Source organism: Myzus persicae, unplaced genomic scaffold, assembly GCF_001856785.1.
Source record: "Myzus persicae strain clone G006 unplaced genomic scaffold, MPER_G0061.0, whole genome shotgun sequence".
Taxonomy (NCBI): Eukaryota; Metazoa; Arthropoda; class Insecta; order Hemiptera; family Aphididae; genus Myzus; species Myzus persicae.
In genome coordinates, this window is record NW_019100604.1 from 514,510 (window position 1) to 539,807 (window position 25,298).

At 28.8% G+C, this 25,298-nt stretch overlaps 4 protein-coding genes across 11 annotated transcripts; 3 read left to right on the top strand and 1 right to left on the bottom strand.

Annotated features, from left to right (window-relative positions):
• Positions 1-385: 385 nt before the first annotated feature.
• On the top strand, positions 386-3,541 carry LOC111036405 (E3 ubiquitin-protein ligase rnf168-like). 2 transcript variants are annotated; one of them, XM_022318424.1, is made up of 9 exons: positions 386-894; positions 1,525-1,825; positions 2,143-2,279; positions 2,357-2,449; positions 2,514-2,591; positions 2,655-2,699; positions 2,771-2,810; positions 2,875-2,997; positions 3,054-3,541. In XM_022318424.1, the coding sequence occupies exons 1-9, from the start codon at positions 886-888 to the stop codon at positions 3,428-3,430; spliced, it is 1,203 nt and encodes a 400-aa protein (XP_022174116.1). In that variant the 5' UTR covers positions 386-885; the 3' UTR covers positions 3,431-3,541. The 2 variants fall into 2 exon arrangements, with proteins under 2 accessions (XP_022174116.1, XP_022174120.1); XM_022318428.1 differs by lacking the exon at positions 386-894 and adding an exon at positions 1,126-1,429.
• LOC111036373 (FAS-associated factor 1-like) lies at positions 3,492-9,719 on the bottom strand. Of its 2 annotated transcripts, none has more exons than XM_022318392.1 (14): positions 9,254-9,719; positions 9,108-9,176; positions 8,816-9,029; positions 8,124-8,304; positions 7,745-8,042; positions 7,027-7,216; positions 6,726-6,871; positions 6,342-6,496; positions 6,147-6,283; positions 5,909-6,071; positions 5,639-5,735; positions 5,448-5,579; positions 3,888-3,965; positions 3,492-3,816 (listed from the first exon to the last, which is right to left on the bottom strand). In XM_022318392.1, exons 1-14 carry the CDS (start codon positions 9,287-9,289, stop codon positions 3,736-3,738), a joined length of 1,977 nt encoding a protein of 658 aa, XP_022174084.1. In that variant the 5' UTR covers positions 9,290-9,719; the 3' UTR covers positions 3,492-3,735. The 2 variants fall into 2 exon arrangements, with proteins under 2 accessions (XP_022174084.1, XP_022174075.1); XM_022318383.1 differs by having other exon boundaries at positions 7,027-7,219.
• A 360-nt stretch (positions 9,720-10,079) lies between these two features.
• On the top strand, positions 10,080-15,014 carry LOC111036423 (thymidylate kinase). Of its 4 annotated transcripts, none has more exons than XM_022318453.1 (2): positions 10,080-10,191; positions 14,292-15,014. In XM_022318453.1, the coding sequence occupies exon 2, from the start codon at positions 14,306-14,308 to the stop codon at positions 14,942-14,944; it is 639 nt and encodes a 212-aa protein (XP_022174145.1). In that variant the 5' UTR covers positions 10,080-10,191; positions 14,292-14,305; the 3' UTR covers positions 14,945-15,014. The 4 variants fall into 4 exon arrangements, with proteins under 4 accessions (XP_022174145.1, XP_022174136.1, XP_022174128.1 ...); XM_022318444.1 differs by lacking the exon at positions 10,080-10,191 and adding an exon at positions 11,275-11,433; XM_022318436.1 differs by lacking the exon at positions 10,080-10,191 and adding an exon at positions 11,484-11,864.
• Positions 15,015-17,207: 2,193 nt separating this feature from the next.
• LOC111036386 (heat shock factor protein) lies at positions 17,208-24,956 on the top strand. Of its 3 annotated transcripts, XM_022318409.1 has the most exons (12): positions 17,208-17,468; positions 18,257-18,483; positions 18,622-18,727; positions 19,976-20,112; positions 20,189-20,383; positions 22,035-22,175; positions 22,255-22,364; positions 22,440-22,871; positions 23,477-23,626; positions 24,075-24,177; positions 24,243-24,309; positions 24,513-24,956. In XM_022318409.1, exons 2-12 carry the CDS (start codon positions 18,373-18,375, stop codon positions 24,749-24,751), a joined length of 1,791 nt encoding a protein of 596 aa, XP_022174101.1. In that variant the 5' UTR covers positions 17,208-17,468; positions 18,257-18,372; the 3' UTR covers positions 24,752-24,956. The 3 variants fall into 3 exon arrangements, with proteins under 3 accessions (XP_022174101.1, XP_022174095.1, XP_022174109.1); XM_022318403.1 differs by lacking the exon at positions 17,208-17,468 and having other exon boundaries at positions 18,148-18,483; XM_022318417.1 differs by lacking the exon at positions 17,208-17,468 and having other exon boundaries at positions 18,148-18,483; positions 23,477-23,560.
• The last annotated feature ends 342 nt before the right edge of the window (positions 24,957-25,298 follow it).

Sequence of the window (25,298 nt, forward strand, 5' to 3'; positions counted from 1 at the left end):
TACTATTTTAAATCGTGTCAATCGTGATTTGCAGCGTTGAGCTATCCTGTATTCTACACGCATGGTCTTTGGACTCTTTGGAGTTTGGATACGCCGATACTGGGTGCCGCCAATGGACGTCTTCAGCCTGTCCGCTCCTTTCCTTGGATTTATTTTTGTTTACATTATATCTCATTTGTTTATTGTATTACTACTATAAATACAGATTGTAAAAAAACCTTCTTATGTATTAATAAAAAAAAAAGTCCATAGTCATAGATATACTATTTTTCATGTGTTTATTTTGGCAACACTGTTTTTCATTCCTTAGGCAACCACGTCTTCAAGGCGCATGTGCGATTTACGATACGAAACTACAACAATACACTATCTTAAATTTTGGCGGTTATATTCGGCGTGCCTGTGCCCTGCGGACTGTGTTAACTGTTAGTGGCGTACCGATGCAGTGGGTGGGCTAGTCAGTATAGTAGGTAGTTGACTAGTGCTTGTGTGGCCTCCATTCGCCTATTTGTTACTTATGCCAAACTTTACTCCAACTGCTGGACGAACTTATCGCCTTTGATATCAACAATTAACCATAGTATTTGTGTGCAATAGTACAATAACGGCTTTATAAAATACGATAGTTATAAATTTATAATTATCTTGACGTATTGGTGTGTTATATGACAAGTTTTATTTTGTATGATTCGTCATGAATACTCATAATCCATGACGAAAAATGTAATATATTTAATATATTATTATATTAGGTGTGAGCCAAAACCTTTAACTTACTATTGCGTTGTGATAATTTCATCGTTCTTTTTGAGAAGTTACCTTAACAATCTAACACTTAATAAATAGTTTTGAATTTATTATAAAAAGAAAACAGAATATCAAACAATGAATTCCGTAAGTAATAAAGTATATTTTTAATTACCTAGATCAGCGGTTTCCTACTTGGGGTACGCGAAATTAGTGAATTTGTTTTGTTGAAGACGATTTGTTTCGGAAATAGGCAATGTATGTTATTAAAAATGAAAACTTATCATCAACTAATCTTATAAAATGTAGATGATTATAGAGTACTATATGTATTTAATAATTTAATAATGTGGTAGGTTGTGGTGATGGTCTGTATTGAACTTTGTCCAGTTTTTAGGTCCACACACTGCAGCGGCGGTGGTAATATTCTTTTGTCTTGGTGGTGCCGGTAAATTGTGCCTGTACTCATTTTAACACCTTCGCCGCCGCTGCAGTGTGTGGGGACCTTTAAGCGTGTATTTAGACTTACTAATAAACAAGTGTGCGAATGATTCTTATTTGTACTATAAAACTCGCTATTTTCATTGTTTTAAAATGTTTAATAGATAGTTATTAATAGTAGTTGAGATAATGTTATGTACAATCTAGCCAAATATTAAACTTAGGAGTACAAAAAAAAAAGGTAGAGAATCGCTGACCTAGATGATTTTTTTTTCTGTGAAAACATACAATTAGAAAATAAAATAAGTTAGATTATATTATTTTGTCATTTTTCAGAAAAAAATTCAAAAAAAGTTAGATCATGATGAAGTTATTTGTACAATTTGCGGATTCATTTATATACAACCCGTGACAATGCCATGTGGCCATACACTCTGTCTATCATGTTTTAAAAAGTTGATTGATTTAACGTCATACCAATGTCACTTGTGCCGTAGACGATTAAGTAATTGGCTTCGTAAATTCAAAAATGATTGGAATGCCATGGTTAATGTGAATCTTTGGGAAGCTATACAACAGCAATATCCAGTAGAAGTACAGAAACAGTTAAATGGTGAAGACCATGGACTCGCACAATGTAACTATTATTAATATTAATTTAATATACACCTATAAAATACACAATAATGTGACAATGTACAGTTGTTATTTTGCTTTTTTCCGTGTAATATGTATTTACAAAGCATTAAATATTATACATCATAAATTCATTAGTATGTATTAATAAAATAAAATAAAATACTTCGAGCCTCGCAACATAAACAGCTAAAACTCGGAATTCAATTTTTTTTCAATTCTCTTTAACTTTGAAATACTGAGTTACTTATGTGGAAGAAAGTCAGGTATTCAAAATCGACCAATATTGCATCATTGGACACATTTATTTGTGTTTAGGTACTATCAAACCACCAAATAGATTTGAAATCAAAAAAGGAGAAATCAAAAAAGAATTTGATGAAATGCGAATGAAAATTAATGAAGAAGAGAAACAAAGAGAGTTGCGCAGTTTGGAACTTGCTAAAAAATTACAAGTAAATTAAACATTTAATTGAATTCATTGCTTTTAATACTTGTCACGTCTTAAGTGCATTTTTATTGCTTCTATAAGGAAGAAGAAGTTGCTAAGATTCAAACTCAAACAGCTTTAATTGAAGAAATAACACGGGAAGATTCTATAATAGCAACATCTATTCAAGAAAACGTGAGGATTCACATTTTGTTTTGTTTACCTTATATTTTATATTATAAATTAATATTTTTCATAGATGAGAAAAGAACTTCACCAAGAAGAAATAATTTTAATCCAATCAGATTTAGATTTGGCGACGAAATTACAAAACCAGGTGAGGAAATAAATTTTAAAATAATATTTTTTTTCTGAAAAAACAAATGATTTTATGTTCAAGATGTCGACTGAAACAACATTTTGTACGAGAAAATCAGTTTCTGAAGTGAGTTAAATCTTAGATGTATAATATAAAAAATAAAATGACTATAAGTATATTTATAACTTCTTTTCCAGAAAAAACAAATTACAAAAGGACCTCTCGATAAAATGTTTTGTAAGTTTTTAAATGGCTGCGTAATGTTAATAAATTATAATATTATATATTTATGTATGATTAGCTAAGTCGACTGAAAATAATTCCGAAGTGCAATTGAATAATACACAAAACTGTAGTTTATCTAGCACTATATCTTCATCCAGTACACAATGTGAAATTCAATCTCCTAATAAATCATTGTTAAGTAAGAATATTTTAAAAATTGAAATTCAATTTTTTAATTTAATAAATTCATTTTAGGTTTTCCTTCAGACCCGTGCACAAGTTCTTCAACTATAGATTCATCTGAAATATTTGAAGATGAAGATGAAAATTTGGATACTTGTACTTGTGGACGTTTACAAGATAACTTAACCACAAATGGTCCTTGTACATTTTGCATTGATCAAATAGCAGCGTTGAATGATTTGTGGACTCAACAACAAAATGAATTTTTGGTGGCTAAAGTTTTAGAGAAAAAATTACGTTTGAATAATTTTGAAGATTATAATTTAAGAAAAAGACCAAGTTCAACTATTAACCTTGCTCATAAGAAAAAAAAAAAGCTATCTAAAGGACAATTAACATTGAAACAAGTATTAAAGGACAATGGCAACATAACATCTTGGAGACAGTAGTATAAACTAGTTTTGAAGAAAAACTTATATAATTTTGAAATAATAATTGAAAGAAAATGAAGATTTAAATATTAATTTATAGTTCTGTAATAAACAAGAATTACATCAACATTTGGTTTTTTTTTTACTGTTACCAAATTTAAATAAAATAGAACACTTGATAATTTTTAATATTAAATGAAAAGCTGGGTAGCATACAATCATAATTTTTAATAATAATAAAAACAATATCCTATTTATTTTTGATAAAAAAAAAATCTTAGTGATAAATAAATTTATACATTCATGCATTTACATTAAGAGACTTATCGTTCTTCCAAAGTTAATGTTTCTTGTGGATACAAATTTAGTTCTTTCATAGTTTGAGTTACACCTAGTGTTGTTAACTATAAAAACAATTAAATTAGTTGTTAAATAACAGTGTTAAATAAAACAAAATATAGTTATTTTTACTCACATCTCTTCTAGGCCAACTGGAAATTACTTTGAACTCTTTTTGGCTAAATCCACTTATATATAAATAGTCAAATAACACCTAAAATATTAAAATTGGGACTGTTAAATTTCAGTGTTTTAGTAAGCCTGTAGTTTTCCTGAGCTTATTTAGGTCTATCAGGGCCTGATTTTAAAATTAAAAACAATCAAAGGAAATGTATACAGCAGAGCTTCCCAAACTTTGGGTTGCAATTATATTTTTGGTGGATCACATTAAGTATTAGAAAATTTATATATTTTTAAAATATAAAATATACTACATATTTAAAATATTAGACTACTTTTGAATATATGATACTGGTTTGTTATGGCCCCGCCATTCATATAACAATAAATACATCGTAGAAATTTAAAATAATGATATTATGTTTATAATTCGAAAGAAAATATGTACTATTACTTTTAGGTACTTACCTTATAATCAATTATACCTCTAATAACCTGATATTGATCAAACATCACAGTATGTATTATTTGTATATTGTGTATCGTTAAAATGAATTTTATAGGAACTAACAGAAATTGTTTACTTTTACATGGTGGAATTTAAATGGCAATCAAAACTAAACAACAGTGATCCGTTTGACACTATCTTAAAAGATATAGCAGAATTTTGGGAATCACAGAAACAATAATTTTTAACATTTTAAACATTTTAACTTTATCATTGTTTTAATAGTATTATTCCATTTTTAAATTTAAATTTTTAAATATTATATCAATATACCTGCCATCGAATTATTGGATTAATATCAATAAATAAACTCATTATTTTATATTTATATGATGTATTTATTGTTATATGGATGGCGGGGTTATAACAAAGCAGTACCAAACATGAAAAAGAGAAAAAAGATTAAGATTGTAATATGTATAAATTTAAATAAATATGATACAGTGTTTTCGGTGAAACCAAGTTGATTCATGATGGTCAAATTTATTCTTATCATTGATCATTATTCATATCCATGACAATTACAACAAGTGCACCAGTGACGTGTCGTCACGACATTGTTAGACCATAGTGAATGATTAGTGATTATTAAAAGTTTTCGAACTTCTTGTACAGAAAATTTAGTGAATAACAAATGCACAGTGTGGATTAGGACCCACAGTCAGTATACAATGTATTTAATACTAACACAAATTAAATTGAGCCATCACAGTCTTACAAAGAATTTTTCTCATGGATTAATAAGTAAACATTAAATTTAAATAACACATTTACAATTATTAAATTATTTTCAGAAATAAAATCTAAGTTGTACAGTTATATCCTACTTAAGGGTAAATTTTTTTGTTGGTGTTGAATCCTTTTAATCTAGAGATGCTCACATTGTACAGGTGAGAAAGAATTCACCTTAACTAATGATGTAACAAATAGTTTGATTTTTATTAATAACAAATATTTAATTGAATTAAATCTTATTTAGTCTATTTCAATTTTAATGCCAGGGTCAAAATAAACTATGTTTAAAATTCAAAATAATATTATGAGTAAAGTTCAAGATGAATAGTTTACTTGTAAAATATCTGATGCCAGAAACCGCCGTTCTAAAAACTTTCCAAGAGGAAGTCTGAATCTGATTTTTACAACTTGATCACCAGGTTCTGGTTCATCTGGAAGGGATGCAACAATACGTTGTCGAATAGCCTAGACACAATCAATTAATATTAAAATATTAATTTACAAATCTTATGTTAGTGTAATACCTCTTTTTCTGCAGCAAATTGTCTTTCTTGACTTTCTATTTGAGATCGAATTGCTTTTTCTTCCATTTCTTGCAATATTTTTGTTTCTTCTTTAACTCTAGAATTGTATCAATTTGTTTGTTAAATCAGGTTTTATATCAACTGATATTTTAAAACTTTTAAAAAAGGACTAAAAATCTACACACTTCAAAGTTAAAATCAAGTTATATAACAATAAATAACCAAATTAAAAGTTACAATGACAATTAAAAAAAAAATTAGGCAGTTTACCGATCAATTGCCAATGATTGTTGATAGGCTTCATCTTGTTCCACTTTAATCATTTCTCGCATATTACGTTCCCCTTCTTCTTTAATTTCAACTTGCTGTTGTATAGCAAACATTTCTTGGGCATTTATAAGGCTCGATAGTAATTCACTTATATTACAATCTCCTGAAAAATTGAAAATACGTGTTTTGGTAAATAAATTAAAAATTATAGAAAAAATATTAGATGATGAAATATTACCATTTATAACTGACAATATTTCTGTATTTGACCGATTACGTGTAAATAACACTAAAGCTGGTAGTCTGTTACTGTCAATAGCTCCTAAAGTTATTTCAGCCATTGTACCCAGTGACAACGAGGCAGATTGCAATATTCTAAAAAAATAAACAACAATTGTATTTACATAATAATTTTAAATTTACAACTAGTTACCTATTTCTGTTAGAAGGGTGTGTCATATCCCATACCCATACTAAAAAATTTGTATTGAGATACTGAACGACTGATTCAAAACATAAAAGTTGTGTACAAAATAAATTTGACAACACGCTGCGATCATGATGTAAGTAAACAGCTAATAAACGTTTCTAAAATAAATACATTTAAAATGATTGGTATTAGATATTCTGTAGCTACTTAAGACAAGTTTCAATAAAAGGCATCATTTAAAGTTGAATCCATAAGTATTTTAAATATTATAAAGAACAATACAAATATATATATTAGTTAATGGTAATAAAGAAATTACAATATAGTATAATATAATTTGTTAGGTACTAAATTGCAAGACTATATCAAATTAAAAATGATACCTACATCTTTAGCAGGTTTAAAACATGCAATTTTGATAGCTTGATCAAGTGTTCCCAAAAAAAACTGAGGTCTCATATCACCATAACGATTTTGAAATTCATCAATGAATTGAATGACACCAGCAAGTTCATCTTCAGTATCTTCAGCAACTAAATAATGTATAAACCAATTAACTACTAAAGATCAAATATTAAAATATATTATACAGTAGGAAACTTTGTGGTTCTTTCAATTTTCCTTTGTAATAAATATTATAATAATATAAAATATACATAGCTTTTATGGTCCTTTAAATCAAACTTACTTAATGGTCTGATCCGAGTAGGTGCCTCTGTGTCCATGAACATAGCTTCTACATCATCATCATCAATACCACTTAATGACTCTGCAGAATCTTCAAATGGATCTTCTTCAGACGATGATGATGATGTGGATGAAGATGAAGTAGATGATGAAGGCATTGGAGAATCACTTGTTTCCATATCAACAACAGACTGCTTGAATAAAAAAAAATGTATAAGGGTAAGTGTCAAAATTAATGATTAAAGTATTACAGTAGTCATTCAATAACTTGGTATAATGGCGGTGTTAAGCCAATCAATAAACACTAAAGAATAGAACTATTGTTTTAAATAGTTAGCCAAGTTATTTTATGACAACTTTCGCAGCATGTTTTCACACATCTAAGAATGCACAATTTTTAGGATACCAAAAATCAATTGCCAATTTTGGCAGAAAGCAATTTTTATCAAACAATTCAAATAAATTAACCTAGCAATTTGTATATAACCGAGTCAGTAGTCATTGTAACAGATGTTTTTTTGTTGAGAGAAGTTATTTATTTTGTCAGTTGTGTGGTAGTCATGTTAATCAACATTTTAAAATGAATAAATATTCAACATAAAATAATATTATATTGATACATTTTTCATTGGTTTTAGCAGGGCAATCATAGACAACTAACAAGTACCATAATTGTTTGTAGGTTACATAATAGTCATAATAATACGAAAAATACTTACATTTAATCTAGTGTTGTATCTTCTTCTGGTATGTTTAAGTATTGAATTTGAAGGCTTCAATTTAAAATCATGTACTGGGTAATTAATATGAGATTCTTCCAAAGTTGTAGCTGGAGTAACAAAATGTGGCCAACCTAACCATTGTTGATTACTAATAGGTAATTTAGTCAAGTTTGCAACAACTACTTTCACTTGTGCAACTGTCTGATCAGAAGAGAATGACAATTTATAAACTTGATATTCACTTGAAGTTGTAGCCTCCATTGTTATGTTTAGAGTGAACATTCGCAAGTTAGCTCTTAAAACAGTAGTAAAAGAAATATTAAATTAACTAGATAATATAATCAAAATATGAAATTAATAGATATAAATATTATACCTTCCATTAAGCTCTTGATTTAAATCTTCACCACTAACAAGATTTAGCTTAAATCTATCTGGAAGGTTCAATTTGGAAAGTGTATCTTTATTGGAAGGAAGTTGATTATTTGGCCATCCATTAAAGTTTTGTAGGCAACATGGAATCTTACTTTCAGCGTAGACCAATGTTTTTAAATCATCTAAAAAAAAATATGATATTAATTAGATGTAAGCAATCAAATTGTTTAATATATAATATTTAAAACATTGCATAGGTAATTACACTAACAAATTATAAGTTATACAAATTAAAGAGCTTGATTAATAAAAATACTAAGAAAAATTAAGAAAACATGGGAATTAGGTATTATATTTTTCTATAGAAGGGAACTAATAAAAGTATTAAAACTGTTAACTGATTACCTACAATTTTTAAATGAAAGTAGTCTCGTTAATTATGTCCTTTAACAAAGAATCGGGGAATTGGGTTATGTATGTAGTGTGTATAAATAGAAGTCACTAAATTTAAAACATTTGAATTAGATATAAATCATTTGAACTTTAGCAACAATTGTAGAAGTACAACTTTTTTTGAATACCTATTGTTTATGAAAATAGTATATCTATACAAATAAAATATTTATGAATGAATTGATTTTATAAGATTAAATAAATAGTTAAAACTGAAAATAAATTAGGATTAGTAATTACCAATTGTTGAAGCATCGTTGACTTTTAATGTGGCAATAATATGGCCATTTTGTTCAATCTCTATGGTAATTAAACGGTGAGTTTCATTTGACGTTGACGCAGTCATACCACTGAAATCGTCTGCAATCATTACAGATGGTGCGCCTAGACGTATACGGCGTCCTTCAGAAGGCAAGTGTTGAGTGTGTTGTGGCGTGACATGCTGGACAGCGGCCTTAAAAAATAACAGATAGAGTGGATTTGGCAAAGCCATTACAAATACCATGTTTCAGTGGAAAACTCGAGTAATTACCAGTAAGTCCCAATTAAAATTCGACAAGTGCATCAAAGCTTCGGCTGCATTGTCGATACCAGTGATGGCCTGTAGTACAACAAGACAACAACATTAGCAGGAGGTCGGTGGGTGTCTTTGTTCTCTACGTTCGGGGAATACATTACCTGAAAATCGGCTACAATGCCGTTTTTGTCGTCCATGTTGCAACGAGACGATAAAAGTGGCGTCGATAAAACGAAAAAACCACTAGCTGTATCAATCAGACATGACGGATATCACTATGTCTGGTAACGCTAGCGACGGGGCCCGTGTCGCTGGACGAAAGTTTACTCGCGGGCACAAAATCGGCCACGGGCGACGTAGCGATCAACGCCCGACGGACAAAACTGGGACGTTTATGTCACTCGTGCGACTAACGATATGGAACAGTGTGACGTGCTGCGAATCGTAGTCTACACTCAACGACGAACGCGGACCACTGCTGCGACTAAACTATTATTATTATTAAAGTTTAAAATTATTACACTTCCAGCGAACACGGCAGTAGCATCGACGTTCGACAGAGAATAGAGACTACTAGACTTGAGCTGTGGCGCACAGTGCACACACGACACACAACGGGAACGTCGGGAACAACGGCGTAGGACAGCTGTTTAACGGTAGTGCGGGACCACCACCATCAAAGCATTAACCATGACTTGTCACTATACATTATTATAATGAAGATTGTAAAGTCAAAGTGATTGTGCTTTGTGTACTTTACAGTCCTGGTGATGGGTGGGTGTGTGCGTGCGTAGAGTTAATCCGTTGGTATTGTTATTTGTTATGTTATTGCTATATTTTGCTATATTATATACTAATATACTATATTATTTGAAATTCATGGTAATGTTATTGTCCGATAGTCGAGGCTAAAAGAGAAACTCGAGTACCCGACAACAGCTGCTGCTGGTACCATCTGTTATAGTACCGTATAGTACGTATTTCCTATTCCATGTTGGTGAGTGGTATTATACTGGACTGTATGGTATCCTGTGCTGTGCAGGCTGTCGGATGATACAAGACTCATCGAAACTTCGTTATCAAAATATCAACTTGCACGGTATTTTTTTTTTTTGCTAAACCGTGCTACCTCAAACTACTGAATGATAATAATGAATAATGAGAATATTCTAATCCAACTCAGTTAATGACAGTTAACAGCACTATTTTTACTAAACATAGATATTATACTATTGTAACTACCTATAAGATTATTATTTATTGTATTTGTCTGTGATGACTGGTAAAATATGAACGAACAGTGACAGCGCTAAATTGTATATATTGTGGAAGTGTGCTGTACCGAAGTATAGAATGTATAGATATTAAAGAAAATACTATTGTGGCTGGAAATTAAAAATTATAATTGATCGGTGCAAACTGGAAATTATATATATAGCAATTATTGCTGAATTAAGGCGGGTTTCCACGTTCAGTTTTATCTGTACAAAGTACAAAACCCCAACCTAGCTACTACCGAACACTTGCACAAACATAAAATAATCGTTTACACATTCAACATTTCAAATATCTAACTTAATTTTTGCACGCCACAGTATATTTTCATTTGGTACAAATAAAATTACCTTCAAACTGTATGAACTTAAAAACCCACTTCAGCGATCGGCTTCCACTGCTTCGAGGTATAAAACCATTAGGAAATAGGTATAGTATGAATCCTATACTATAGTAGTAGTAGTATAATATTATATCTATATAGTATATATTATCCTATAATATACTGTAGTACAGTGATGCCCAACCTTTTTTCCTCGGCGGGCCACTTTGGTAAACATTTGTAATCGAGCGGGTCACCAAATATAAAAGTACTCATAATCTCAATCAATTTAGTTAGGTACACATAGTTGTAGGTTGCAATATAAAAACATTTTTATATACTTTTTATTTTTATTTTTGTATTTTTTATTTATAAATTAATTAAAATCGTATTTTGTAATAATTTTACTTTTTTTGGAATATTTTGTTTTATTTTAATAATTTGTAACGGGCCACATGGAATACCTTGGCGGGCCACATGTGGCCCGCGGGCCGCGGGTTGGGCATGACTGCTGTAGTAGTTCCTACTATCATTTACTATCCTATATATATATAGATAAAATGTCAAGCTACCAACATTATTATAACATGAAATCGAAATGAGTACCAGACGTCCAGACTAGAAATCAGAAAACACTAAAAAGAGTAAACAGTTACTGTAGTGTAACGACGGACCAAGATATATATTATTATATATCTTAGTCCGTGAGTGTAACTGCGTAAGACGTGCCATGTCTAAAATATGGTAAGTGCCAAGGTGGTGTTTTACTGTGTCTATCTAGTATCTGTTCTATATTATAATATTATCATTATTTATTGTTATTATTGTGATTTCGCGCCAATTTGTTAGCCACACATAGCAATATAGCATGCGCACAATGAATAATGATCAATATTTCTTTAGTCTGTGATGCATTGCTGTCTCAGCATTCAGTTCAGTATTTCAGTTTTAACTTTTAGTTTATAGGTTAATAGCCTATTATTTTAACTTACCATAATTGCTACTCGTCTACAGTTACTTAAACTGAACTGCAGAGAACAATGGTCAATTAACGTCAGTCAAATTTCTTTTATCATAACTTGTATAGATTTGTATACCTACTACAATTTCACCGGCATTCGTCTTATGTAAATCCTGTTCAAAGATAACAATTCTGCTGTCTCGTTGTCGTCTAGGTAATATTATTGTGGCTTTAATTATTATTTTCATTAATACATAATACTCTGATGGTTTTGCTACTCGACTACTTTGTTCCCAAGACAATGCACATTCAAATAAACTCCAGGCACTTGAAAGGACACCAAACTCGAATGTGTTTTCTCTTCTCTGTCTAACACACTTACATTATAGCTAATTGGTTCAGCAGAATCAATTTTGTCTTGCTAGTTTTAATATTAGAGTGAATTGACTTTATATTCAAAGGTAAGATTATTATCTAGACCAGTGCATCACTCAGACTTTTATTAATATTTAAATTTTCAAGTTAGACTTGAGAAAAAATGTTTCTTTAAGTGGTAATATTTTTCATACTCCTTGATATAATTTTAAAATAAAAATATTGAAAACATTTTTTTTATAAACTTCAGAAAATATGATGACCTACCTTTAAGTTTGATAAAGGTTAAATTCATTCTACTATTAAAATGTTTGAAACTAAATATCAACTGCTTTATGTAAATTGGCTATGTTACTCTCTTGTAAGATGGAGACAACAAAAGTGACTATTTGTTATCTTATTAATCTTATTAACCACTTTAGCTTATTGTACAAATATATTTAGCATAACATATATATTTACAATTATTTAAATGAATGTTAAGCTTTCAATACATGTAAATAAGTTATACCACCATCCAATGTAAGTCAAAATTAATTGTAGAATACGATTTAGGTAGAGTTTATCTTCAATTGTGTTGTAGTGAAAGTAAAATTACGATCATCATTTTTTTTTTTTTTGGCAAATTAAAATTACTTTCATTTTTAAAATATATTTTAGAAAAGTGTTAAAAGTTAATGGTTTCTAATGGTAAAACATTGTATCGTAGAACCTAGATGCCTACCCAAACACTTAGATCAAAAGTAAACCCTGTTTTAACACTATATTTAAGTTTAATTATTCATCAATCTTACTTATTAATTTAAAAATATCAGGTTCTCAACATAAATTATAAATGTTTTTACACTTTTATACTTAAGTACCTTTAAGCATTTAAAGTTCTGATCTTTTTAAAATGTGTCATATCCCTGCCTATGCGTTATTAGGAGGGGGGGAAGGATTGATAATATTTCAGTTTAAAATATCAATTATCAGGATCTGTGCTGCTAATACAATTTTAACCCCCTTGAAAAAATTCCCTAATTGTGCCCATGCATCCGAGTTTCATCTTACAACACCTCTGAAAGATATTTATTATTCCTTGGTGCACTTAATTGTTGAATTTTTATCAGTTTTATGGGACCTCCACACAGTACTTCCAAATTAAAAAAAGGTATTCAATGTTGTTTCCTATCTTTTGCACATCATGTCTTAGGTACCATTGAATGTCCTTAGCATGAATATTTCATGTCCTGAACTACCTTGTTAATATTGGCGTAATTTCAGTTTTCAATTGAGGAGGGGGGGGGGGGCTAAAGTTTTAACTAGCCCAAATGAGTAACTTAAAACACACTACTCATGAGTACATAATATTATGTTCCTTTCCCTTCCTAAAAAGCACGCATACGCATACATACTGTTATACCAACTTTCATGCACGTCCCCACTTGCATTTAAAAATAAATATATTTTGACTATTAATTATTAATTTCTAATTTATCATTGTGACAATAATTTCCTATAAAAATAGTAGGTAGTATAAAATTTTCTCAAAATATTATAAAAATAGGCATGTCTTTGCGCGTTAATAAAATATAATAATGGTTAAACAGAAACAACAGGGCACTGGCCCATCAGACTGCTTTTAAAATCAGACAGAGGAAAAGCCCACCTTACCTCCTCTCAAATTACGCCATTGCTTGTTTAGCACCTTACCTGACAGTGACAGAAGAGTGTCCCAAAACTTATCATATTTGAATAAGTTGATTATTGGGCCTGCTAATGCCCTATCTCTTCTATCTCAAGTAAATTTCAAAGTCCCTGAAACTTTACTCCTTTTGCAGTCCTGTTATACGACACAAACTACGTTTGTATCCACCCAATTCACCATATGATGCGTCTTGCAAACAAACACACTTCTAACTCTCCATGTAACTGTCGTGTAGTTATTGCTCTTTTAAAAGTCTTTTTATTTAAAATTTCGACGATAAAAGTTTAAGTTGTTCCTATTATTACTATTATAACCTTGTTATCTTTTAATTATACTTCATATTGTACGTATGTCAGTTAATTGAATAAAATAAATATTTGTAGCTAACACTAAATTTTGATCTTTTATATTATAGTAGGTAGCTACATGTTTATATTAACTGTAAATGATTATGCTTGTATTATTAAAAGTCACATCATGGCCCATATCATAAAATGTATAGGGTAGTTGGAATTATTTTTTTTTAACAGAATAACAAAAAAAATGTTTTTGTAATTATATGATTTATTTTTCTAGGCTAATTTAACAAAATGACAAAGTCTGCTATGAGGGGTGCATTAATTGTTTTAGAAGGCTGTGATAGATCAGGAAAAACAACCCAATGTGCAAAATTAGTTGAAGTTTTAAATAGTATGAAAATACCAGCAAAAAAGATATCTTTTCCAGATCGATCTACTCCTATTGGTTCATTGATCAACGATTATTTATCAAGAAAAATAGAGTTACCAGATAGATCAGTTCATTTATTATTCAGTGCTAATCGTTGGGAACTAGAACCAGAAATTCGTAAACAAATTGAGTCTGGTGTAACATTGATTGTGGATCGGTACTCATATTCTGGTGTAGTTTTTACCAGTGCCAAACAATGTGCAGATTTTAAATGGTGTTGTGGACCAGAAAATGGTTTACCTAAGCCAGATATAGTGATGTTTTTAAAATTATCAACTAGTGAAATGGCCAAACGATCTGGTTTCGGTGATGAAAGATATGAAAATATTGAATTTCAAAATAGAGTTGATGTTAATTATGATAAATTTAAAAATGATAATTTTATTCAAGTAGATGCAGCTCAAGACGTGTCTATCTTAACAAGCACTCTTCTGGAACAAGTTTTAAAAACTATAGAAACTGTTAAGAACCACGATTTAGACGATTTAGTTTTACAATAGAATAAAGTTACCAATGCTAATAATATTACTATGGTTAAAGTTTTACATTAAAAATCAAATTCTTAGTTTATACTTTTTTGAAAATTATCCTAAATCCTCTATTATGTTTTTCAAAATGTGTATTATTAAAATAAATATTGTCAATTAACTTTAAGTCACATTTATTTAGTTGAAGCTTTATAAACTAAGTTAATGTATTACCTACCTGGATTTAATTTAATTATGATTAATATTCATTAGTTATCCTTAAAATAATTAATTTTAGGTAAATTAATAAGTATCCGTTATTATTTTTTTTTTTTTTCATGCACAAAAACAATCAAATAACTTTTATTTATTTAGTGACAGATGAAGTACCTAATATATGTTATTATATATTGCACTAAATAGTAATATCATTATATGTGTTATAATTTAGTATCCATCAAAGTTTTTGGTCATTCAAACTCCAACAAAATTAAAACCATTGATTAATGATTATACATAATAGTATAGATGTAGACACCTGATTTTTTTCAGTTCTTATTAGAGAGCATTGATATATTATACCAGGGGTTCTCAAACTGTGGTACGCGTGCACCTTGGGGGTACCCGAAATGTTTTTAGGAGTACGAGTCTGGCCAACAGACCAACAAAGAAAACATTTTTTAAAAGTCTATATTTTGTTATATGTATTTTAGTATAGTAATTAAGAAGAGTGTACTCAAAAAAATGTATTGATAAAAAGGGGTAAAGTTTTTTAAGAGTTTGAGAATCCCTGTATTATACCATTGTATATATAAGGCACAGATATATAGAATAAATATTATACAATTTTTTATATAAAATTTATTCTATATATCTGTGATATAAGGCAACAATACATATATATTAAATTATAGTCTTAAACTGAAGTTCTACATTGTGGTTCATACCCCCAGCTCTGCTGTAGTAACAATATAGTATAGTAACTAGTAACCATTGGTTCTCAACATTTTACTGATGCAGTGTGCCGTCACGTGTCGTGTATGTATTTATGCGCAGAGATCCGAAAACTCGACGGATGGTGTTCAATGGTACCTAATTTTATACTTCAAAGCACGATTTAAGATAGTACTATCTTAAACCGTGCTGCGACTATTATCATAGGACAATATTAATTATTATAGGGACTACAATAATTATTGTATATTAGTATAATACATATTATTAATATATTTATACATATGTATTAATACAAAATACCTACATATAATTTAATAATATATACATAGCTTTTGGCTTATATTATACACCAACACCATAGACCTTAAAATATTACTACAATTAGTACTGTACAGACAAGAATTGTGGTATAACAACAGTCGACAGCATTACGAGTGGCGTGCAAACAATATGTCATAATAATTTTGACGACAAAATTCAAGAATTACCCTACTACCCCGCACTACTACAAGGCACAAATCAGTGACGGTTCTAGAGTTTGATTCTGGGGGTGGGGGTCATAAACATCACACACGTCTAAAAAATATTTTATGATATATTTATTCAAATGCTTCAAAATCAGTGTAAGATATTAGTTCAAAATATTAATACATTTACAAAATAGTACACAAGTCAATAACATTTTAAATTACACAGATAGTGTACAAGTCAATAAGATAAAATATTACAAAACAAGAATACTAGAAATTACATTTTATAATACGAAATTTAATTTTCGATTTCTATTTTTTGATAATCGATCTATTACTTGATCTATATTCATAGATATGTCTCGATGAAACAGTCCCTATCGGAAACACAAACGTAACATCTACGAACTAGCGTACTAGTGCACAACGCTAAATACTAATATAACATAATATTATATTAAATTCGACTGTTTTTTTGTTTTGATGTCTGGGGGGGGGGGGGAAGCTAGAGCCGCCACTGGCACAAATTATATATAATCCGTGGCACCACCAAGTACCTATCATATGAGCATGAACATTAAAAACATTCTTTAATTATGTCCAAGCAAGTTGGTTCATGCATATGAGTAAACCATTGAGTAATGCGAGTAAACGAGTTTGTGTTTGTCTATAGATGTAGTCTTTAGTTTGATTATACTCTAAGGTCTATACTGTCGATTATTGTCTATCGTATATACTCTATATATTACCATAGAACAATTTTTATGATATGATAGGTGTTACACAGAGTTGAATAACATATAAATCTGTGCTTATATAGGGAAACACTGTAACCAAAAATGAAAAATTGAAAAATAATTATTTGAAATTCAAAGTTTACATGCCTTAAGCATTTTTTTATGTTAAATGTTTGTGTTATCTTCTTGATATCAACCCTGTACATACTTTCCGTGACTAGTGTAAACAAACGAATGACCTCGCCATCTCGTGTTAATGCATCGAGCGAGTTGCGGGCTAGTTTTTATGTTTTTCGGTGGTTCAAATGGAACTAGTGTGTGCAGATCACAGGTAAACAAGAACCCAATCAGCTGATGCTGATCGATTATTCTAGTGCCGCTTTTATATACAAAGTATGTATAATGTATAATATATAATATAATAATCATTTGAATTAGATTTAACCTATACTGTGGTATAAATATCCCACGATTTAAGATATATATATATATATATATATATTAAGATATATTTTATTTATTATTTTAAGTAAGGTTATCCACCTTGATTTTAAGATATATACATAAACTATCTTAAATCGTGGATTGCACCAAACCAAACCATACGTCCTGCTTTATCAGTTTATTATTGTTCTGCGCAAGGTATATGTATATGGTATATCATAGAACACTGTGTTCTATGCATAGATAATAAAGATATGGATAGGCCACGCCTATGTTAAATACATTTGAGGCCGCGTTCCCGGAGGAGAAGGCAATTGAGGCTCCTTTATATTGATAGTCGATACTCAATATAGGTATACTTTATTTGGCCTCAATTGTTCCCCTCGAAGACCGCTGATAAGACCAATATGTCCTATCCATATCTTTATTATCTATGGTTCTATGACGTATACATAAATTGTCCACCTTGGTTCTGTGGCTGTACTATCACAGATTATATAGTATAGAATACTAAAATAGTTTCTATGGTGGTATAAACAAAGTTTATATGGTCAAAGGTGGTACACTGGTACTACACAATTTTTGTTATCACTTAAAAAGTAAAAAGTAAAAACTAATATCAATTTAATTATTTCATTAATATATTTATGTTACGACTTACGGAAACACAGAAATCGAAAACAACATTTAATAGGTGCCTAATAATTATTACATACTTATTTTTTATATTTTCGTAGGTATTAATTCGAAAGATCGGTGTGATGATATTGGTTGTGTCCAATACTCCAATCGTTTTCTTTAATTAATACATACGTATTAACTACTTACATACTCTCTGTTCCTCGTAAGAGGAATGATGCCAGATGACAATCCCGTGAACGACCAAAGGATTTCTTTATTTTTAAGAAAACTTTGGACATTGGTCTGCAGTAAAGAAACCGATAATGTGATTACATGGAGCGAGGTAAATTTTCATATTTCGATTTATTTTTCTAAATTATTTATAAATATTTTAAAACTTATTATTCCCTTACAGTAGGTAATCTCTACTGTTTATAGGTTGTTGAAATATTTGAGTACCGTCACATTTTTAATGTTTTAGGATGGTGACAGTTTTATCATAAACAATCCTGTGGAATTCTGTAAGGTTCTACCAAGATATTTCAAGCATAATAACTTTATGAGTTTTGTACGGCAGTTACACATATGTAAGTTAATCAATCATTATTATTATAAATAGCTATGTACAGTCGTTGCCAGATAAATTGACTCTGTGACAGAAGCCTGTTAACGAAAAACCAGGGGTTCTCTGCGTTTGGATGGTAGTACCGAATAACAAATAAATGCTTAAATTAGTAAATATCCAACTGTATTAAAATATTCCATAGTTTCCATATCACATAAAACCATTAATATTGTTATTGTCAGCCGAGGTCGTTTATTTTATAAATCTATGTTAAATAACTTGGTGTGAGGTTCGCCAAAAGTTGAAACACACTGTGACTAGTTTGAGATACTAAGCTACCGCAGTGTCAATGTATCTGTCAATGACTTAACCCAATGTGTTTTAGTGAAATAAATGCTATGTAAGGTCTGTTGGTAATGTTAACATTAATAATAATTTGTCATTTAGTTATTATTTTAAACAAATAAATTAATAATTTAGTTATTTTAAAATAAATCCATATGTTTTAATAAAACATGGATTTTAATTTTAAAATGCTAATGAATTCACTTAAGAGTTAAGAATATGGAAAAAGGCTACGTGAGCTCTTGGATAATATTCTTATTTCTTAATTTTTAATTTAATTATCAGCCAATTTACTGAAGAAGAGCATGTCATCTGGGTTTAATATCCTCTAATTGTATTGATTAATGTTAGAACTATATTTCTGTATTAAATTATGAACTTAGGTTGTACCTATCTAAATGATTTGCTAGAATATTAATACACTTCTATTAAAATGTCAAGTTTAAATTTGATTACCTATCTATTATTTTCTTAATTAGCTATCTTCACACTGTCTAGTTTAAGAGTAACTTTGGGTGGCCATATATTATTGTTCAGCTTTGTCAGACCATACCCCACTGGTAAAATCAGTTATATGTGCCAGATTTCATTTCCAACAATCAGTTAAAAATTGCTTTTCTGTATTAATTTTAACAAAATGCAGGCTAGACAATTGTTGAAATAATAAAGTGTCAACCAAATTAATTATACTAATTGCCACCGTTTGCACATGAGCCCACTATCCAAGGTTCCTGATAAAACTTTTTAGAAATACATAACAACTTTAATTGAATATATTTTTTTAAATTTCCTTTGACTTAATTCGACAATCTATCTAAAAAAACTAATTTCCAAATATTGATTAATACGAAGAACAGTAATAATTGTTTGTATTTCTCACATTCTAAAATATAATAATATATTTTTTATTTATCTTACATTTTAGATGGTTTTAGTAAGAGAGTATCTGATGTTGATCACACATCTAACCATGGAACATCTTGTGAATATGCTCATCCATATTTTATGAAAGAACATCCTTGTTTATTGTTATCAATCAAACAAAAGAGAGGGGACAAATTGGTGAGTAAATATGGATTTGACTTAAGAGTATAAAATATATTAAATGTATTTATATTTTCATTATCGACTTAAATAGCATCAAGGGTTAAAAACCGACATTGATTCAATTGAAACAATAAGTACACTATTGAAAGAAGTGAACTCAGTTAAAGACAAGAATAAGATGCTTGATTCCAAATTCACTGCTATGAAACATGAAAACGAGTGTTTGTGGCGTGAATTGGCAGTTATTCGACAAAAGCATATGAAACAGCAAAGAATTCTCAATCAGGTTTGAATTGAATGATATAAATGGTTATATATTAGTTTATATTAGCTAAACTATTAGATTTTAAACTTTTAAGATTAGATAATATTTAGTAATAGTGTTTTCCTTTTCAATACAGTAGAATAAAAAATACTGTATAACTATAATAAAGGAAATCACTCAATTTAAAACTCCACAAAATGAAAAACCTTCTTAAATCAAATCTCCCTCTCAACACAAAACTTTCAATCTATAAATAAATTCTCCGCCCTTCAATGACTTAGGCCATCCAGTTTTGTAAATTATTAACCGTATTACTAGTATGTATAGGTATATTAGTATAGTATATATTTTTTCTGTTGATAAAATTAAAAAAAACTATAATAAATATTATACATAATTAATAATTAATAATATGGTGACTATAAAATTTGTTCCTTTTTACATTTCTACTAACTGAATTCTCTGAGTTAGCAAATACCTCCAACAGTGAACAACATTTCAGTGGCTGAGAATGTTCAGTACTTAAAAATGTCACTGTATATATTTTTATTTTATAGTTAATGTTACGTAAAATTGCATGTAAAAAGTTGTTCTATAATACTCAAGTCTCCATTTATTTCAATTATTTATCTAGTATTTTAAAGTAATGTTATTGTCACCCTTATCTTTAGATGTTAAGCAGTGATAATCGTTTATATTTTTCACTAATACTGGATAAAATGCTCCTTTATAAATCTATTATTTGTTGCCAATATTTTAATCATTAAGTTCAAATAAAGTGAGATGGTTTTTTTTTCATTATTGCATTAATTTTTAAACAAAAAAATGTGTGTTAGTTCAATGTAAAAATTTAATAATCATAGTATACAAAAACAATTCTGAGTGAAGATGGTCTGTCAGCTATAATAATAAGCAAGTTGTATGATACTAATGTAAATGAAAAGTTAGGTAAAATTTTCAATTTTTAGCTATTAAAATTGAACACTTTAATTTTTTAACTACAACATTTTTTGAACATTTTTGATATTATAATAAATTTTGTCAAAATTCGAGCTTCAGACACTCATAAAAAAATATTGTAGATTTACGCTCAATTTTCTTTATTCATTTCCACTAACAACAACTTATAAGGAATGTTGTATTAAATTTTCAAGTTTTTTGATAGAGTGAACAATTGATAAAAATTAAAAAAAAAACTAACAATGAGATTCAACATGTTCTTATGTCTATAAATAGCTCAAAACGAGTTGCAATATTTCAAAAATGTTATGGTGCATAGAATTTGCTAGTACCTATAAACATTTAATATTTAGTATGCATCTATTGCTATTCTTTTTCAGAATAACTATATGAAGACAAAATTAATTTTTTTCGAAAACAGATTTTATAAAAAATATTGGTGTTTCCTTATTTATTGATATTTTTGAAAACTCTAAGGTTTTTTTTTTATTTTGACCCCTCAATTGACCAACTAGATTTACTTTCTTACCAGAAAATATGCTGTTGGAGTAAATTAAAGAATTTTTACCGTCCCAAATGTATTATTATAATTTCTTAATTTATCTTATTTTTTATTAAAACTTAATAACAATTATTATTACTATATTTGTATTAAATATTGACTTTTTATTTGTATTAATTGGATTTTCACTATAAATATTTTGAATTTCAGTTAATCCAATTTTTAGTTACCTTAAGACAACCTAGTACCAATAATACATTGTGCCGAGAAGTAAAAAATAATGTCAGATATGTTCTCCCTATTATGCATCATAAGGCATCAGAAAAGGCAAACTCCGGTGAAACATTTACTGTAAGTTTTTTTCTTCTTTTTATTCATATATTAAAGGTTTTGTACAATTATTTATAAAATATATTTCATTATTGAGAAGAATCCAAAGTATAAACCATCTACTTCATCAGGACCTGTGATTCATGAATTAGATGCTGCTGATGTTCTAAATTCAAACGAAGATGGCAGAGTTCACGGGGGAATTTTTAAGTAATTTTTTTCAAGTTATTATTCAATTTAAATTTGTATAAAAGTATTTAATATTATTATTTTTGTTTCTTATAGTGGTGTAGTAGAGTCAGAAGGTGTGGTACTTAGTCCTAGCAGTGTCTCACAAATGTTAAGTAGCCCTGGTGGTTCAACAGTTGAAGAGATATTTGCACCAAATGAAATTATAATGAACTCACCATTAGATGACTTAATCAGAGAAGTGTCTGTATCTCCTACCGAAGAATTATTAGAACCAAAAACAACTATTGTAACTGTTTCTTCACCTAACAAAGTAACAAAAACAACTCAAAGCAGTAATAAAACATCTAAAAAAAGAACCAAAAAAGACATTAACCCTCCAAAGAAGAAAAAGGCAACTCTTGCTGATAATGTCCAAACCCCAAAACCTGTGCCTCCAGCAACACCATATATCATTAAGGTAGAGCCAATGGGAAATGATCCACCCGTAATTTCTATTCCTGACATGGATTTCGTTGAGCCTGAAGTGTAAGTGTAATTTTTAAATATGATTAATATAATTATTAGTTATTTTGTAATAGTATTTTAGTAAGATACTGATAATAATTAGGGTCTGATATATTTTTTGTAATATATTTTTTCAAGTATGCATTCTTTTTATTATTTATATTTTTGTGTTTAAATTAATAAGGGTTAATATTTCAAATTGTAAATTGTAGAATTTTTTCCAATTACTTTATTTCTTTATACTTTTTTCCATAATGTTTTGCGGGACTTTCTGTTTTCTTTTTTAGTATATCTCCTCTTATCGATGTACTATTCAGAACAAAAATGCATAATATAGGTCGGCATGTTAGTATTTTAGGTATGATACTTATGCAGTTCAATGATCCAATTTTTTATATTCTCAATTTTGTCAATTAAATTGTGAAATTCAACCCTTGTATGAATTTGTAATTTTGTAAGGCCCATTTTAAGTATTTTATCTGGCTGGTAATACATTTTTTGTAATTAACCAATAATTTTTATTAAATATTTTGGATGATACAATTTGAATGTGGCACATTGAAATATTTAGTTGTACATTTTTATATTTTGCTATATAATTCATTCAAATTGTTTGCTTGTTTCAGCACTATTTCTAATAATGATGACTTATGGAATAATGAAATAGTTTCCAATTGTGATAATATGCAGCTTGCCAATCCAGAACCTAGGCAAGTTAATATGTGTGATGGGAGCAGTTCTGTAACACCAAATTTCCTTAATAATGCTATGCAAAAGTATGATTTTGCCTAGTTTTTTTTATATTTTGGAAAATGATAAATAGTGTCCAAGTATAAATCATATTATAGTAAATCTGTATTTACGGGGATGAAAAATTATTTAAATAAATTATTATTAATTAATAATTTAAAAAAAAGTTTGGTTTAAAGTTTCTAATTTAAACTAAAATATTTGATAATGAATGATTGCTTCCACTACCGATTTAATTAACAATTATAATTTCAACAAACTGTTCTTACTATTCTCTGTAAATGACCATTCTTTAAGTAAAATAAATACTGTGTTTAAACCCAATAACTGATTTGGACCGAAACTCTAGTGGTTGTTAGATGAAAATGTCATTTTCCAACTCTTATGCCTGCATCAGAGTTAAACTTTTGCTGCAGTTCTGAAAAAAATTATGAAATCATGTCAGATCTATATAAATAAGTTTTTTTTTTGCAGGGAGTCTGTTTCCAAACAAATTGATTTGGTTCAAGCTGACTTGGAAAGTTTGTTGAAAGGATTAAATGACAAATACACATTTGATGCAAATATGTTTCTTAATGTAAGTAAGACAATTTTTTTTACATTAATAATTGTTTTTGAAAGTAAACTTTAATTTTTATTTAGTTTATTAATGATGATCCAACAAATTTAAATTTGCCTATGACGTCAGAAGAACAGACAGTTAATGATGGTATGTAATGAGTCCAGCATTTATATTTGCTAATTATAGATTATATTTACAGTGTAATTTTGTGGTCTTGCCTTGGGGATGCTAAGTCCTCTTAGCTGTATCCGTGTTGCATTTATATGTACTTTTATACAATTTTATGTGATTCTAAATATTTATTTTGTTTTAACATTTAATAGTTACTAATTTATGCTTTGATATTTTAGCTAAAAATGGGTTGAATGTTACACCAGACAACCAAATTGTATCATGTCTATCACCAAATACTTATGATCTAAATGATTTAATGACAGCTTCCGCAGACTGGACAATACCAAACACTCCTGTGTCATTTGATACAGCATATGGAAATGAGGTATTAAATACTCCAGTTATAACTGATTCTCTATTAAACACCGACTCACTTTTTCCAAGTATAACTTCACCTGATAGTCTTAATAAGTAGTTAAGACAATAAATTATTGATAATGTTAATAATGTGTCATTTTTTTTTTGGTTTGTTAATATTTTTATGAATTCATGATCAAATTTTGTTGTAAAAAAGAAAATTTATCTTTTTCTGATGTACAGTATGTTTTTATTAAATATGTAATTTTAATTTCTTCACTCAATTCACACTATCATAGTACAATGAAATAAAATATTGTTTTTATATATATATATATACATTCATATATATATATATATAATGTGATATAGTGTTATTGATTTTATTGATTTGTTCTGTGTATAACTTATACAATCATAACATTTTATTAAATTCAACTAATTTGTAATGATTAACAAAAACATAATATTTTTTTTCTTTAATTGCTTAATATTTTCATGATGTTTCAAATTTAAGTAAAATTATTTATTGAAATATAATTATGTAAAATGTATAAGTTTATAACTATTAAGTAATAGTATAACTTGTTGAATGTTGTCATACAAATATATAATTCCTAGTTTGTTTAATTTATTAATAAATGTTACTATTTATTTATTTGTCT

Bases quoted from the DNA above. Each gene is read 5' to 3' on its own strand.
- LOC111036423 (XM_022318453.1), top strand. From the start codon at position 14,306: ATGACAAAGTCTGCTATGAGGGGTGCATTAATTGTTTTAGAAGGCTGT.
- LOC111036373 (XM_022318383.1), bottom strand. From the start codon at position 9,289: ATGGACGACAAAAACGGCATTGTAGCCGATTTTCAG. The intron at 7,220-7,744 runs GTAAGTATTTTT...TTTTTATTCAAG, and splicing joins GATACAACACTAGATTAAAT to CAGTCTGTTGTTGATATGGA. The intron at 6,072-6,146 runs GTAATATTTCAT...TCAATTTTTCAG, and splicing joins AATATTGTCAGTTATAAATG to GAGATTGTAATATAAGTGAA.
- LOC111036386 (XM_022318409.1), top strand. From the start codon at position 18,373: ATGATGCCAGATGACAATCCCGTGAACGACCAAAGGATTTCTTTATTT. The intron at 22,176-22,254 runs GTAAGTTTTTTT...ATTATTGAGAAG, and splicing joins ACTCCGGTGAAACATTTACT to AATCCAAAGTATAAACCATC. The intron at 23,627-24,074 runs GTATGATTTTGC...TTTTTTTTGCAG, and splicing joins CTTAATAATGCTATGCAAAA to GGAGTCTGTTTCCAAACAAA.
- LOC111036405 (XM_022318424.1), top strand. The intron at 2,592-2,654 runs GTGAGGAAATAA...TTTATGTTCAAG, and splicing joins CGACGAAATTACAAAACCAG to ATGTCGACTGAAACAACATT. The intron at 2,811-2,874 runs GTAAGTTTTTAA...ATGTATGATTAG, and splicing joins ACCTCTCGATAAAATGTTTT to CTAAGTCGACTGAAAATAAT.